Source organism: Callionymus lyra, chromosome 13 (assembly GCF_982586985.1).
Source record: "Callionymus lyra chromosome 13, fCalLyr1.hap1.1, whole genome shotgun sequence".
Lineage (NCBI taxonomy): Eukaryota > Metazoa > Chordata > Actinopteri > Syngnathiformes > Callionymidae > Callionymus > Callionymus lyra.
This window is the reverse complement of record NC_141830.1, coordinates 12,763,120-12,776,969: the sequence shown is the minus strand read 5'-3', so window position 1 is coordinate 12,776,969 and position 13,850 is coordinate 12,763,120. Positions and strand designations below refer to the sequence as shown.

General features: G+C 36.4%; 3 protein-coding genes across 4 annotated transcripts; 1 reads left to right on the top strand and 2 right to left on the bottom strand.

The window, feature by feature from the left end:
• The first annotated feature begins 2,231 nt into the window (after positions 1-2,231).
• mrps10 (mitochondrial ribosomal protein S10) lies at positions 2,232-3,674 on the top strand. Its single transcript, XM_087806143.1, has 7 exons — positions 2,232-2,347; positions 2,505-2,554; positions 2,627-2,693; positions 2,760-2,899; positions 3,077-3,185; positions 3,374-3,463; positions 3,523-3,674. Exons 1-7 carry the CDS (start codon positions 2,276-2,278, stop codon positions 3,598-3,600), a joined length of 606 nt encoding a protein of 201 aa, XP_087662269.1. The 5' UTR covers positions 2,232-2,275; the 3' UTR covers positions 3,601-3,674.
• Positions 3,675-3,892: 218 nt separating this feature from the next.
• Positions 3,893-9,936, bottom strand: LOC148067417 (uncharacterized). Of its 2 annotated transcripts, none has more exons than XM_087806145.1 (6): positions 9,815-9,936; positions 8,350-8,420; positions 8,068-8,223; positions 7,757-7,912; positions 6,147-6,281; positions 3,893-4,415 (listed from the first exon to the last, which is right to left on the bottom strand). In XM_087806145.1, the coding sequence occupies exons 2-6, from the start codon at positions 8,418-8,420 to the stop codon at positions 4,394-4,396; spliced, it is 540 nt and encodes a 179-aa protein (XP_087662271.1). In that variant the 5' UTR covers positions 9,815-9,936; the 3' UTR covers positions 3,893-4,393. The 2 variants fall into 2 exon arrangements, with proteins under 2 accessions (XP_087662271.1, XP_087662270.1); XM_087806144.1 differs by lacking the exon at positions 3,893-4,415 and adding an exon at positions 5,028-5,813.
• Positions 9,937-11,026: 1,090 nt separating this feature from the next.
• Positions 11,027-11,446, bottom strand: msgn1 (mesogenin 1). Its single transcript, XM_087806084.1, has one exon. It carries the CDS (start codon positions 11,444-11,446, stop codon positions 11,027-11,029), a length of 420 nt encoding a protein of 139 aa, XP_087662210.1.
• Positions 11,447-13,850: the final 2,404 nt, after the last annotated feature.

The window sequence follows — 13,850 nt, the reverse complement described above, 5'->3', positions numbered from 1 at the left end:
AATAAGTACAGGTTCTGCCACAGAGTATTTTAGGAAGTCATATTATTTTCTCTCTTTTTCAACGAGGCAGGTGAGAATAACTTTAGCAAAATACAAAAGCAGAGAATATGAAGAACAACATCAGTGCAAGACTTGAGAAAGGGTTTAAAGAATAAGTGTAAAAAACACATATCTGTCAGGGGTTAAGAAAAGGCACAGACTAGCAACAGCTAGTTGGACCCTGGATGTTGTCTCCGGGCAGAACTCTTGAGAGCTTTCGGATCAAAACACATCTATAGTCGGGGATTAATCTTGCCTCTCGTCGTCTTGGGTCTTTCTTTCGCGTGGTTACGGTGACGGTGGAGCGAACAAACGCCACCATCACACAGTGGACCCACAAAGAGGTAGTAGCAGGAGCGGCTACTAGCCTGGGCACCATCAGCGACCGCTTCAGTCCATCCGCCGAGGTCTTCCCGTCGCTAACCGGCTATCGCTAGCATAATAACCGACTGCTCGTCACGACATTCGGGCGCGAATAGAAAACGCAGCTAAAGCTCGTCGGTGTTCGGGTTCACGGACGAAGGAAACGTCCGCCATGGGAGATATAAGCGAGAGGACGGCGCAGGAGTGGAGGAGGAGGAAGACTTACCTCCGCGGCTGCTGCTGCTCTGCCTGCAGACTCTGCTGCTGCTGCTGCCGCTGCTGCTGACTGGCAGGGCCCGAGTCACGTGACGGCAACGTGATCGACAACTCATTCAATTATCATTTATCTGTTAGAAACACGCTTTGTTTATATGAGGAAAACTCTTTTAAATTATTTAAAAGTTAATTGTGTAGAATACACATGGAATCGCATATTTTTTTAATAAATAATAATATTATATTATTAGAAAATACAATACATTGTTATATGTTAAAATTAATAATATAAAAATAAAGGTGTTCGGTTTAATGTTAGATCTACATAAGTAAGTAAGTAATTTATATTTATAGAGCGGTTTTCTAGACCAGGGTCACAAAGCGCTTAAACAATCCAAAAAATACTAGAAAAAATATACTGATAAGACAGGTGTCCCAGAAAATCAGGGAAAAGCCTGCACAAATGAGAACGTTTTAAGATGTGTCTTAATCTGAACACTTTTATTTTGTATTTATTTTTATTATTAATTTCAACAGATAACAACACCATAAAATGTTGTTGTTTTTGGGGTTTTTTTTACAAAAGAAGAATTTATTTGTATTTCCAATTAAACTGACTTTTATCATATTTTCGATTTTTTTAAAATATAAATAAATAATTTTTCCATCTTATTTTGCTTTGTTGTAAAATGCCATGGAATAATAACATGTTTTATGTATTGTTCCTTCTTTATATTGACTTGGCTGTCACCGTATATAATGTGGCCCCGGAAAGAAATGTTATAACCCATCTCTGGGATGAAGACCCTTAAAGGACGCGATTCAACTATTACAGATCAACATTATGTTACTATTATGAGCACATTATTATGTTCGTATTTTAGGGAATATTTAGGCAGTGGGGGGTTAATTTCCATTTATAGAAATTAACATATTGATTTGTATTTCTATTGTACTTTTATTTAAAAAAAAAAAAAATTCTAATAATGAAATGAGAGAATTTTTCTTTTTCAATAAATGAACAAAATCTCAAATCAAATTATTAGAGAATGATTGTTAAATTATTGGTTATAAAGCTTTTTACGCTTAACCACCTACAGCATACCTGGGTAAATGAGGTCAAAGTTCATCTAGAAACAATTTTATAAGTTGTTTATTTCTATTATTTATTACTAGTCTTTAAATACGATTCAAGGGTTTTTCTTTTAAGACTCTTATTTTTCTGATGTATTGCTCCTCAAAAAGATTCAAGTGAATATAAAAACATATTCTGAAAAAAAAGTGCTTTTATGTGTGATTCAAAGTATAAAATGGAATAATAATTACAACATATTAAGCTTGATTTTAATACGTTTTCATCCTTTATTTAAGGTCGATGGCCCCACAACAGTCTCTGTCTAAAATGTGGCCCCTGAAGAAATGGAATTGACCACAACTGTACTACAGAATTTTAGGTGGTGGTCATATTAGTGTGATATCAGTTTATGAGTATAGAGGTGTTTTATTTTTTTACAACCAAAAAGATGTACACAAAAAAAGAAGGATTACAACAAACACATTTGCGTTCGTTTCTTCAGAAATGAGTAGTTCACCCTCCCGCACACACGGTGGCAGCACCGACTCTTCTCCCGATCCGCTTGGTTTCCTCCCAGCAAACATGGCTGCCCTCGTCTGTCTCCGACATGAATCTCGATATTTAGCACGAATTCTGGCTGGAAAATCCTACCTGGTAAATTCTAAAAGTGTTTTTGTGTAGTTTCTCGACGGCGATTCATCTACTTTTATTACACGTTAGATTACGAGAGAACTATGTCACTAACTGAGTCAATGAGGCGAAGTGAATGTCATTCGTGAATAACTCATGTATTTTTTTGTTTATCCTTCAGGGCCCAGTGAGTGGAAGGTTATGCGAAAGTCTCAGGAGCCATTCAATTAAGTACGTTTTTAAAAACGTTTAAGTTAATCAAGTGCAATATTTCATTATTGATTTATGTCAATCTCCTTCTAGATCTCATCCATCACAGACCCTGAGTTCTTCTTTCCACACAACGGCGTTCACTTCGGCATTTCCAAAGGTAGATCTATTCTGCAGTCCATTTACTTCTCAATTGTGATCATAAATGTTTGCATTTCTGAACCAGATAACCGTCACAGAGGAAGCAGACACACTGGTGCAGAAGTTGTCCGTGCTGGTGAAGGGTCATGACAAAGCCGTCTTGGACAGTTATGAGTTCTTTGCTACAACGGCAGCAAAAGAGCTCGACATTAAAATCAACAAAGTGTAAGTACAAGTTGAATTTGTTTTACCGTTGTGTGATTTAATGCAGTAAATCCTTTCCTTGAATTTATCAGTTAAATATGTTTGTATCTTTTTAAAGAAATAAAAAAGAATCACAATGTTGTGTGTGATGTTTCCCATTCGTCTTAAATGTTAATATTTCCTCCCCCTTTTCCTCAGATTTGAACCTCCGAGGGACATAGAAAGGTTTACACTTCTCAAATCAGTTCACATCTTCAATAAGCACCGGGTTCAGTACGAGATGAGGACTCATTATCGATGCATTGAGGCAAGTTTAAGGCAGATATAATCAAGTCAAAATGTGTTTTTTTCTGGAAAGGACTTTGGTGTACAGCTTTGATCCCAATCTAAACCTTGTATGGTACATTTTGACGCTAAATAGTTACTAATAATGATTTTAAAAAAATCTCAATCATCTGCACATTGACATTTATCATCCCATCTTTTTGTCTCCAGCTGGTTCATCTAACAGGCTCCACTGCACGAGTGTACTTGGAGTACATCCAGAGGAACTTGCCTGAAGGTGTGGCCATGCAGGCGACGAAGGTGAGGCATTGGAAAAAGTGTTTTAAAAGATGGTTTGTGACACTTTTCTACCTTTCCAGACCGTCATGGAGAAGATTCCAGATCACATCATTAAGCCCTTATGGAAGGAAGATATGGAGGACAAGCCCAGCCAGTGAAAACTACAACTGTATATGTTTTGTGTTTATTTCTGAAATAAATGACCTTTCTATAGTGCAGGTCTTTAATATGCCTTGGTGATCGGTTGCGTTTTTCTATGGCTTATTTTGTGTGTCATCTTATTTCATTCTTTTATTCTGTATTGACACCACAAAAACATCCCGTCTTGTGTTTACAATACTGGAAATGCACCTTTCTGATTCTGAAAACACAATTCCAGACAAATCTTTATTTAAATTCATTTATTTACAAAAATCCTGAAGAAATAGAATCGATGCATGTTAATACAGTCATGTTATGCTATAATTATATAAATGTAACATCTTTTTAAATAAAAATGTTGGTCGATAAAATCTGTTAAAACACTGTTTGTAGGAAGTTAATACCATAATTTATCTTGAAAAGCACATCATCCCTTCAATCAATTGGACTTTAGAGGATCTTCAGTCAACAGGTATTTGTTTGCAATTAAAAGGTTGAAAATTATGTTTCTTTGCATCAAAGTCATGATTAAGACTTGTTGAATAGTCATCAACGTCTGTAGACTTTTTACACATAGCAATGCTTTAATGTACCATGAATAAAATTGTGAATTGGGTAGTTTTCTTTATAAAGGGAAAAAAATAAATACATAATATAAATATATTGAAACAACCATTACTTACCTACAGAAAACTCATGACTCAAAACAATACTCACATTTTCAACACGCTCACTGGACCTCCGGTGTCACACTGAGCGAGGAAGAGGGGGAGATCTGAGGGAAGGCCCGTGTTCTTCAGGCCAGGGAGATTAAGTGTACTGTGTGTCCCCCCTTCAGGAGACAACGACATGTGTGACCATAGACAACGACAGAAAGGAAGCGACTGAAGAGGCAGCAAAACTTATAAAACAGCTGAGAAGATGAATCACGACAGGAGAAGATAAAAAAGACTACGACTCAAATGCAATGAGTCAGGTATGTAACAGCCCAAGAGAATCAAGTGCATGTTTGTTTTTTAATATATAGTTCAATGCTCATGAATCTGAAAGAACTTTCATGGAATATTGAAATATTTGCCATTGAATATAGAGCGATTTGTAAAAAATATTTTAACTCCTCATCAGATGCCACAACCTCCCCAAACATTTATGCTCTTGCTTTAAACATCACTCATATGTGTTGATCATATCAGAGTGTTTATCCTCTGCTGATCATGTCCTCCTTTTAAACACGCTACCACTGAATTCAAAGTAAAACAAAAATTGAGGCCCATTTAAAAATCTAACCTTATGTAGTTTCCAACATAAAGAATGCAGGGATCGGTAGATAATGAATGCGTTTTTATGCACCAGCCAGTCTGGAGAAACTACGTTTATGGTCAATAGCTATTACAGTCGTATTCTACATGTAGTAAATCTTCTAAAGAAACGAAAAAAAGAGAAGTTTGATGGTTTCGTTGTAGTTTTATTTTGGGTTCTTTCACGGCTACGTCACGTCTTTGTTATCAAACACATTCACAGGTTCACAAAAGTATAAACAGTAAATAAAGTTATTGTAACACACAGTCTTCACAGTGGAATTTGCTTCCATTTGATAAAAAAAAAAAAAAAAAAGTTTACTTTTAATCGTTACATAAAAGACTGCTGAAGACAAACAAAAATACAGCAATGCCTAATAAGAGCTGCTCAATCCTGATATGATGTATATTACTTTAACAACTTGACAACGGGACCTTTAAATATCTAAACTACACACCATCTACCGATTCATTATATAAAGATTTTAATACAAATATTTTCATTTTGAACCAGGAAAAACACGGCTTGACATTTTTACAATGTTTTTTTTTCCCCAAAATGAAACCGTAGTGATGTAGATTTGTTTCTCCACAAGAGGGCCAGAGAATAATATACAAGAGGCGATTTTAAATTATGAATAGTTTCCCCGAGGTCAGATAAATCACACAAGTGGATGTTCCTTCCCTTTGAGTACTTTAGTCAGAACAAACTTTCAACAAAGTTTCTTCTCTGAGTCACAGTCAAGGCTTTTGTGTATTTACACACTTAGAGGGAAACAAAGTCATAGTTTGAGCCTCTTCAACAATGGTTTGGTTATGATTTATCTTAAGGTGTTTGTCGTTAAAAGCGTCGGTAACCAGGGGGGCCTGGCCACCTCTGGCCTCGGCCATGTGGGGGGTGTGGCGGAGGACTGACCGGTCCATTGTGGTAGCTGTGTAAAAGGATAAAATCACACATTGGATTCTTGGCTTGAGCCAGTGGAGGGTAGACTCTGATAAGAGCAACCAGCTACTGTGGAAGACGTTGCCTCGTCTCAGTAAAACATTAAAAAAAAAACTTTTGTTGAAACATGCACTGGTACAAATAAATTATCTGCTACGTTCAAGTGCAGTCTGAAGTATCAACGCTTCAGTTGTTTACAGTTAATCTGGGCAGATTTGATTACCACATATCAATAAATGACAATATGAAATTAAATATATTAAAAATGTAAGCGGCTTATAAGCAGAATGGAGAGAGGTGTTGAAGGAGGAAAGGTTCTTACCCTCTTGGACCCAGAGCGTGGTGGTGACGTGGAGGATAAGGAGGAGGCAAGCCACGACCTCTAGGGTGAGGCGGAAACCCTCTGAACCCTGGATGACCTCTGAAAGGAGGAGGGAGAGGCAGAGCCATGCCAGGCCTACAATAATATGAACAAAAATTATTTTTCAATTAGAAAAAACTGTATCTTAAACTTGTGTAAAGTTTGTTGTGTTTCACGCAATATTGCAAAAATGTATATTAGTTCAACCTAATAAGCGTGATTCCTGATCTTGAAACATATTTACTTTTACAGCTTTTTGAATTATTCTGCATATTAAAGGCAGTTTCATTTGCTCCGACATCGTCAGCTCTGCATGCGTCTTCTGGTCGTTAAAAGCTCACTATTCAGGCTTGGAAGAGATACGAGCATTAGTAATATATGGTACGGAAGTATATCCGTTGGCATGAAGCTGGACTCACTGGTGACAGTTGCTGAGAGGAGATCACTCGACAAACTACTGTCCATCATGGATGATGACAGTCATCCTCTCAACACTGTCATCAGTGAGCAGAGAAGCAGATGGAGCATGAATGCTCCTCCCCAGATGCAACACTAATAGACTTAGGGACTCATTCATTTATTCCTATGATGTATGATTCCATCTATACAAGTGCCATCAGAATACTGAATTTAGCTATTGAAAGGCTGTTTTTTTAAATAATATATTTAAATCAAATTGCAATTATTCAAAAACAAATTCCCTTCAATCATTTTAATTTGCATCTTCTTAAATTCACTATAAAAATGTTGGTATAGCAGTAACACCAGACATATGTCTGTGGATCAGAATTTACTGATGGTTCCACGCACTCAGTTCAGGACCAGAGGAGAGAAATCATTCCAGGCTGTTGCTCCTAAGCTTTGGAACGATCTTCATCTCCCTCTGTGTTTGATGATCTACTGACTCCTTCAAGAAACATCTTAAGACGTTTTTATATGTTCAGGCTCTTCCTTGATTTTCTGGAACTCCTGTGTTCTTCTCAGTATTATCTTGACCTTTAAAGTTTATATTTTATTGAGTATTGTTTTTATTGTTTAAGCGCTTTGTGATCCTGGTCTGGAAAAGCGATATATAAATAAAAATTACTTACTTACTTACAATACCAAATGAGTTCCGAGCTAAGAGATCATACTTTCAGACAAACATATGACTAACTGACGATCACTGGGTGTGTCAGTTCATCACCGCAGATTCCAAATCACAGTATAGTCTGGAGGCACTTGTATACAAACATTCTTATATTCCATTTAAAAGTCTACAATTTGAAAAATAATACATTCAGAAATTTACTTTTGAATCATTGGAATTGTAAAATTAAACCCTTTCCATACAAAAAAACATCCATTTAGAAAGTACTGGATTATTTAATACAATTTAAACTGTGCGGGTGGATCTAGCTTGTGATCGCGTGACGCTAGTGCAAACATCCTGCAACTGATAACAAAACAAGAGCAAAGTTGATGCTCTGGGCTGATGTTTGTGAGATATTCCTGGTGATAAAGTGTGGTATATGCAGTATTGGACAAAAGGTTTTTCAGTCAAAGGTTTAAAAAAAAACAAAAAAAACAACCTTGGCATAGAAGGAAAGGGCGCCCCACGCAGGTGCATCGGAGGTGGGAGTCGGGGATGATATTGTGGAAGAGGGAGTAGCGCAGGACCCATACCCATGAGTCCACCTCTACCTCGACATCTAGGATCTGGATAGGGTCGCATTCTGCCCATTCCTCTGTGACAGGACACAAGGATAGTCAGTGTTTTGTTTTGTCATGAACATTTTCCCATTAATGACACTTTGTATTTACCAAATACATTTGTTCTTTAAAATATCTACTGATGAAACAACGTTTTAAGCTAATCCATAATAGGCATAGCTTGACTTACCTCATAGGAGGCACGAATCCATTCATAAACCCATCCATGCGAGGACCCATTCCTGGGCCAGGAGGCCCAAAACCTTTCATCATAATTCCACATCCACCGTGCATAACACCTCGAGTCAGGAGTCCACCACGGCCACGACCTTTAAGCCCACGAAAGCTGAGGAAAAAACTGAAAATAAGAATCCAAATCTATCCATAGATACTGTATGATGGAGGAATGAGCATAGATAGACCTAAATTGTTATTTTTAGGATTCAACTTTACGCCTAAAAATCAAGCTAACCTGTGGTTGTTGCTGTGGAAATGTTCCTTTCTGGCAGATTGTGTCAAAGTTTCTCCGCCCTTGGCATCCATCTACAACACAGTTACAACTAAATGAATAAATAAGGTGGTTACAGTGAATAGTAAACCGGGCTCTGAATCCAAGTGGAAATAAGGTGATAAATCCCCAAAGGATTTAGGAAATGAAGCATGTTTACAATTGTGGCAAACAAAAATAGTGCTACAAAATTAAACAACACTATCTATTGATCAGCCATTTCACACTGTGGGATTTTTAAAAGTACAAAGTTTATACACAGAACCAAACTATTGATTATGTTGAAAAGAAAAAAGTTTAAATATATCTGCGAAAATTATGAACTAAACTAAAGGGTAGTGGGTTAAGCTGTGCAAACGTTAAACGTATACAATTAATATTCCATGTATAAACCCAATTTCCCGAAAGGAGATCTCCAGAATTAATAAAAATATCTAACATGGTCATCCAGATTGACAAAAACATTTCAATATATTAAATAAAAGGTAAAAACAAGCCTAGCCTCTTTGGTCCAGATATTTTTCAATCATGAGCACAGTGCTTGGCGTGCAGTTGAAACTCTGTCCATATATTGCTCTCTTTGGTACACCTAACATCACCAGTGGACTGAGCACCACACAGAGAGAAATGGTTGCATTTACTTCACTGCTTGCCAGACGCTGCATCCTCCAGAGCTGGAAATCATCTGATGCTCCACCAATACCAAAATGGCTGAGAGAAACAATGTACTATCTTAAATTGGAAAAAAATAAATACACATTAAGAGGCACTACAGAGTCATTCTATGTCAAATGGAAACCTTTCATCAAATATTTTGCTGAACTTCAGGCACTGCCTGACTGAGAAGAAACTATATTTTTATGCGTCATTCCATCGGTACTGTGAGATGAGCCGGGGAGGGGTGGGGAGAAAGGGGAGCACACGGGTATTCATATTAAATCCATATTGAATTCAAATGCTCAAACCTTTTTTGATGCACTGCATTTCAAAAGAAAAAACTACCTTTGGTTTGTTATCTGAGTGTTGTTTATTTTTTTTCTTTAGTTATTTTATTTTCTGATTGGAGGGAAAAGAAACAAAAATCAGTTTTTTCTGAATTTCCCTGATCTGTTAAAAAAAACAAAAAAGTATATTACATGTGTGAAAATGTATACACTGTTGAATATGTCTCAATAAACATATTTAAAAAAAAAAACAAGCCTTGCGACAATGAAGCAAACATAAACTACTCATTCACAGCAAAATAAATATTAACCACCTGTTTATGTTCAGTTCATTCGCTAACTAGATTTACAATACAATATATTCGATGTAATACACGTGTTATTTTGACGTGAAATTCAAATGAATGTAAGAATATACATCAACTTCAAGCCCTTATAGGGGTTTCCCTGTTTTCTAGCATTTTTTTTAAACAACATTGACTTACTTCGGCGATGCGACGAAAGGCACCTTAAAATGAAATAACTTTGTCGGTGGTTGTTAAATGTATGACAAGTTGAGAATCGACATAAAAAGCGTGTTCTTCAAAAATTAAACGCGAGAAATGGCGCCTGCGTCACAAGGATGAAACCCTTGCCTGGAGTTCTTTTATAGAGTCCACGCCCACAACAGAGGAAAAGCTGGACAATGATTGGCTAATATCGGCGTCACTCGTGTTTTCCTCCTATTAGATTAGTCCATTTCAAATCTAGGTCATATATTGGAATCGGTAAAATAAATTTATAATTTGGAAATTAATTCGTCAAAAGGATCATTAAAAATATATTTCACGCAAACGTTTAAAACAATTTACATATTTTTAATTTAACAAGCTAATTTGCACCGCGGTCACTGATTCGTGCCTGCAGAGGGCAGTAGAGGACCAAAACACTGGAGGGGTTTTTTTTTAATACAGAAGCGATTATTTAACAATCAAGTGAAATCGGTATTTATGTTTTAAATGGATTAAAATTACAAAGTAGCAGATCGAATTATTTGTTATATAATTAGTATTATTGTTTTTTAAGTTGCTATTTTTTTTTTAAAGTACTTAAATAAATAACAAACATTCAAAGAATTGCTTCAATTAAAAAAATATCAAACCGTTCTCTGACAGAAGTAATTTTTATTAATTATATTTATTAAGTTATTTTTGTGTGTTCAGGTTATATTATTGATATTTTATTTTTGATCGGGTATTGTTTTAATTGTTAAAGCGCTTTGTGACCCTGGTCTAGAAAAGCGCTCTATAAATATTACTTACTTTACTGACTTACTTTATTATTAAATCCCAAGAAACACGTTTTAAACTCCCTTTTCATTAATTTAATTCTATGGATTTTTATTGAAAAAAATCCCTAATTTTCATCCTGCAAAACTTATTATTAATTAAAAATGATTAATATTTTTAATGTATCTTTAATTACGATATGATTAAACCAACAAATGCGTTATAGTAACTGACATTTTAATATCAACAAATTTATTTTTCACACTTTCATACCAAAAACAAATTTAAAAAAAACGCAACATTATATACAAAAAACAAGTGTCCGTCGAAACATTTATACAGAAATTATCTCCAGAGAAAACCTGAGAATTAAATAAGACATCTTTCAAGGTCAACGCTTAAAAGATAGAAGTGTCCAGAAACTTAGGGTCACGCGCGACTTAGAAGGTCCGAAAGGTTTTTGATGTACTCGATGGTATATTTGAGGGTCTGGATCTTGGTCAGGGGTTGCCCGCTCTTGCTGTAGTCTGGCGGGAGGTAGTCCCGCAGATGATGGAGAGCCTCGGCCAGACTCCGCATCCTCATCTTCTCCCTCTCGCTGGCCTTCATGCGCCTCTTCGTGGACATCTTGGGCTTGCCTTGCTTCTGCGCCGTGGAGGAGGACGAGAGGCCGAACGAGAAGTCGCTGTGGTCCTGGTGGCCCCTGGAGAAGCACATCTCCGGCGAGGAACACATGGAGTCCATGGAGGAGTCCGGGGATGAGGAGGACTGGAGAGAAACCTGCGCCTTCACGTACACGCTCTCGGGGAGACTCCAACTGTCCAGGATCTTCATCGCAGCGTCCTCCATGTTCAGAGATATATCCAGCGAGGGACCAGAAGCGAGTTCTTCTGAGGGGTCCCTCGTCTCTTTTTATACGGGAGCAGCATCTCCGGAGGTTTATGGGTTCACAGCTCGGGTGAGGAGGAGAAGAAGAAAAAAAGTTCAAAGAGAAGCTCAAGTGCCAAAATGTTCCACAAAGACCTGGATGGGTGTCACTGGGGTGTGAATAAGGCTCACTAGAGGGATAATGTGATAGAAAGAAAAATAATTAGATTCCCTTTCTGAGGATCGACGCTTTAAAGTCTGCGTGACAACAATTATCAGAGTCATGTGACTTTGACTAATGAAGACTTTTTCACGCGGAACCAGTCCAGAGAAAACCAGGATCAGTCTAGACGCTTCATATCAATGTATTCAGAACAAAACACACCTTTGTCTTCAAAACTGGACGTCAAAAATAAACTATACTATACTATAAAACTGAGAGTATAGAATTGTTTTTTTTCTTTTAATGTTCTTTTTATTAATTTATTTTTGTAACAATCACAAAAGACAAAACAAAAATGATTAAAAAAAATACAAGTTGAAAATTTTTATACATGAGAATATTTGCTGACATTTTTTTCGTGTGTGTGGTTAACTAAAGCAATAATAAGACCTGAAATAGAAGGAAAATATACCAAATAATAAAAAATAAAAACTTCATAATACAAGATTTAAACCTCCACATTCTTAGTAGTCATTTACTGTTGTTGATTGTTGTTAAACAAAAACAAAATCTATATTTGATTAGATTTATTTTCCCAATTATTTTGATTTTTTTAATGGCAATTTAAAAAAAACTTTATTACTAGTTTGCCTCATACATATAGTTTGTAAGATATTTTTTGTCTAACTTTGCCTCCTATAATTTGTCCTTTTTATGGGTCTTGTTTTTTACATTTTTCTAAACAAAATCATTGAATATTACTTATTGTGTGGCATTATACTACTTTTTTTTAGCATTTAAATTTTAAAATATATGAAATATGCTGAGAAAATCTTTAAATAAAATGTTCATTTTGAAACTAAATAATGTAGTAGAATCAAATTAAGAATAACGTTTATTAAGAATTTCCTTTTTTTATTTATTTTTATTTATTAAACGTTCAAAGAACTCTACAAATATGAATAACTTAATTACTTACCTTCTTTCTTGTGGCTTGAAAGCCCCTTATAACAGTCTCTATATGTGGCCCCTGAGGAAATGTAATCGTTCATCCCTGGTCTAGTAAATCTTTACTTCATACGACATCTATTTTTGTCAGTTCGAACTTGTAATGAATTGTCAGTAAATCATCCGTATATCCACAGTGTAAAGTACTAATACTTGATCATGTGTGTGGAGGCCTGAATGAATCATGACATTACAGTATTTGGGACAGAAAAAAAAGCCACTGCAAAGGGCAAAGAAAAACAAAAGTTGAGAGTGGAAGTTGGCTGTTTGGATGAGGATGCAGCTGTCACCAAGCTCCTGCCAGACCTTTCATGTCTGCAAAGGTGTGTAAGGCCTCACTCGTGATCAAGGGGAGCAACACTGGTCCTGTTGTAAAAAACAACGTTCTCTCCCACGAACTGACGTGGAGCTTGTCGGCGTTTTCAATTGACACATTTGCACAACTTCCTCCTCGAAGACTTCCTGAAGTTTCATATACATAAGCACACATCGGCCATGTTTGTCGACAAGCATAAGTAAGTAATAGTTATTTGGAAAGAGCTTTAACAATTACAAACAATACAGAGTTAAAATATATACTTTAATAGATAAGACAAACACAGGAGTCCCAGAAAATCAAAAAAGGAAAAGCCTGAACAAATAAAAACGTCTTAAGATGTTTCTTGAAGGAGTCAGTAGATCATCAAACACAGAGGGAGAGGAAGATCGTTCCAAAGCTTAGGAGCAACAGCCTGGAAGGATTTCTCTCCTCTGGTCCTGAACCGTGTTCAGGAACCATCAGTAGAATCTGATCCACAGACCTCAGAGCCCGAGCTGGGGTGTAAGTCTGGATCAGATCACTGATGTAAGGAGGAGCCTGACCATGAATAGATCTGAAAGTAAGAACCAGAATTTTAAAATTGATCCTGAAAGAAACTGGAAGCCAGTGAAGAGTTTTAAGGATCGGAGAAATGTGAGTTCTTCTACTAGAGCGAGTTAGAATTCTCGCTGCAGAGTTTTGTATAAACTGCAGGCGAGACAGATCCTTCTTGTTAAGACACCAAAATAAACTGTTACAATAGTCTTAAGGATTGTTTTCCTCCACCTTTTTTTAACTTGTCTAGGTGATAAAACTAAAACATGCTGGTGCTTTAAGTGTTTTCCCCCGGAACCATTTCATTAAACAAAATGTACGACCCCAAAACAATCTTCATTGTACAGTCTATATGACAGTGG

Coding starts and splice junctions, on each gene's coding strand:
- msgn1 (XM_087806084.1), bottom strand. CDS start 11,446: ATGGAGGACGCTGCGATGAAGATCCTGGACAGTTGGAGTCTCCCCGAG.
- LOC148067417 (XM_087806144.1), bottom strand. CDS start 8,420: ATGGATGCCAAGGGCGGAGAAACTTTGACACAATCTGCCAGAAAGGAA. Junction 8,224..8,349: donor TTCCACAGCAACAACCACAG/GTTAGCTTGATT, acceptor TTTTTTCCTCAG/CTTTCGTGGGCTTAAAGGTC. Junction 6,282..7,756: donor CCCTTTCCTTCTATGCCAAG/GTTGTTTTTTTT, acceptor ATATTATTGTAG/GCCTGGCATGGCTCTGCCTC.
- mrps10 (XM_087806143.1), top strand. CDS start 2,276: ATGGCTGCCCTCGTCTGTCTCCGACATGAATCTCGATATTTAGCACGA. Junction 2,348..2,504: donor TGGCTGGAAAATCCTACCTG/GTAAATTCTAAA, acceptor TTTATCCTTCAG/GGCCCAGTGAGTGGAAGGTT. Junction 2,555..2,626: donor CTCAGGAGCCATTCAATTAA/GTACGTTTTTAA, acceptor ATCTCCTTCTAG/ATCTCATCCATCACAGACCC.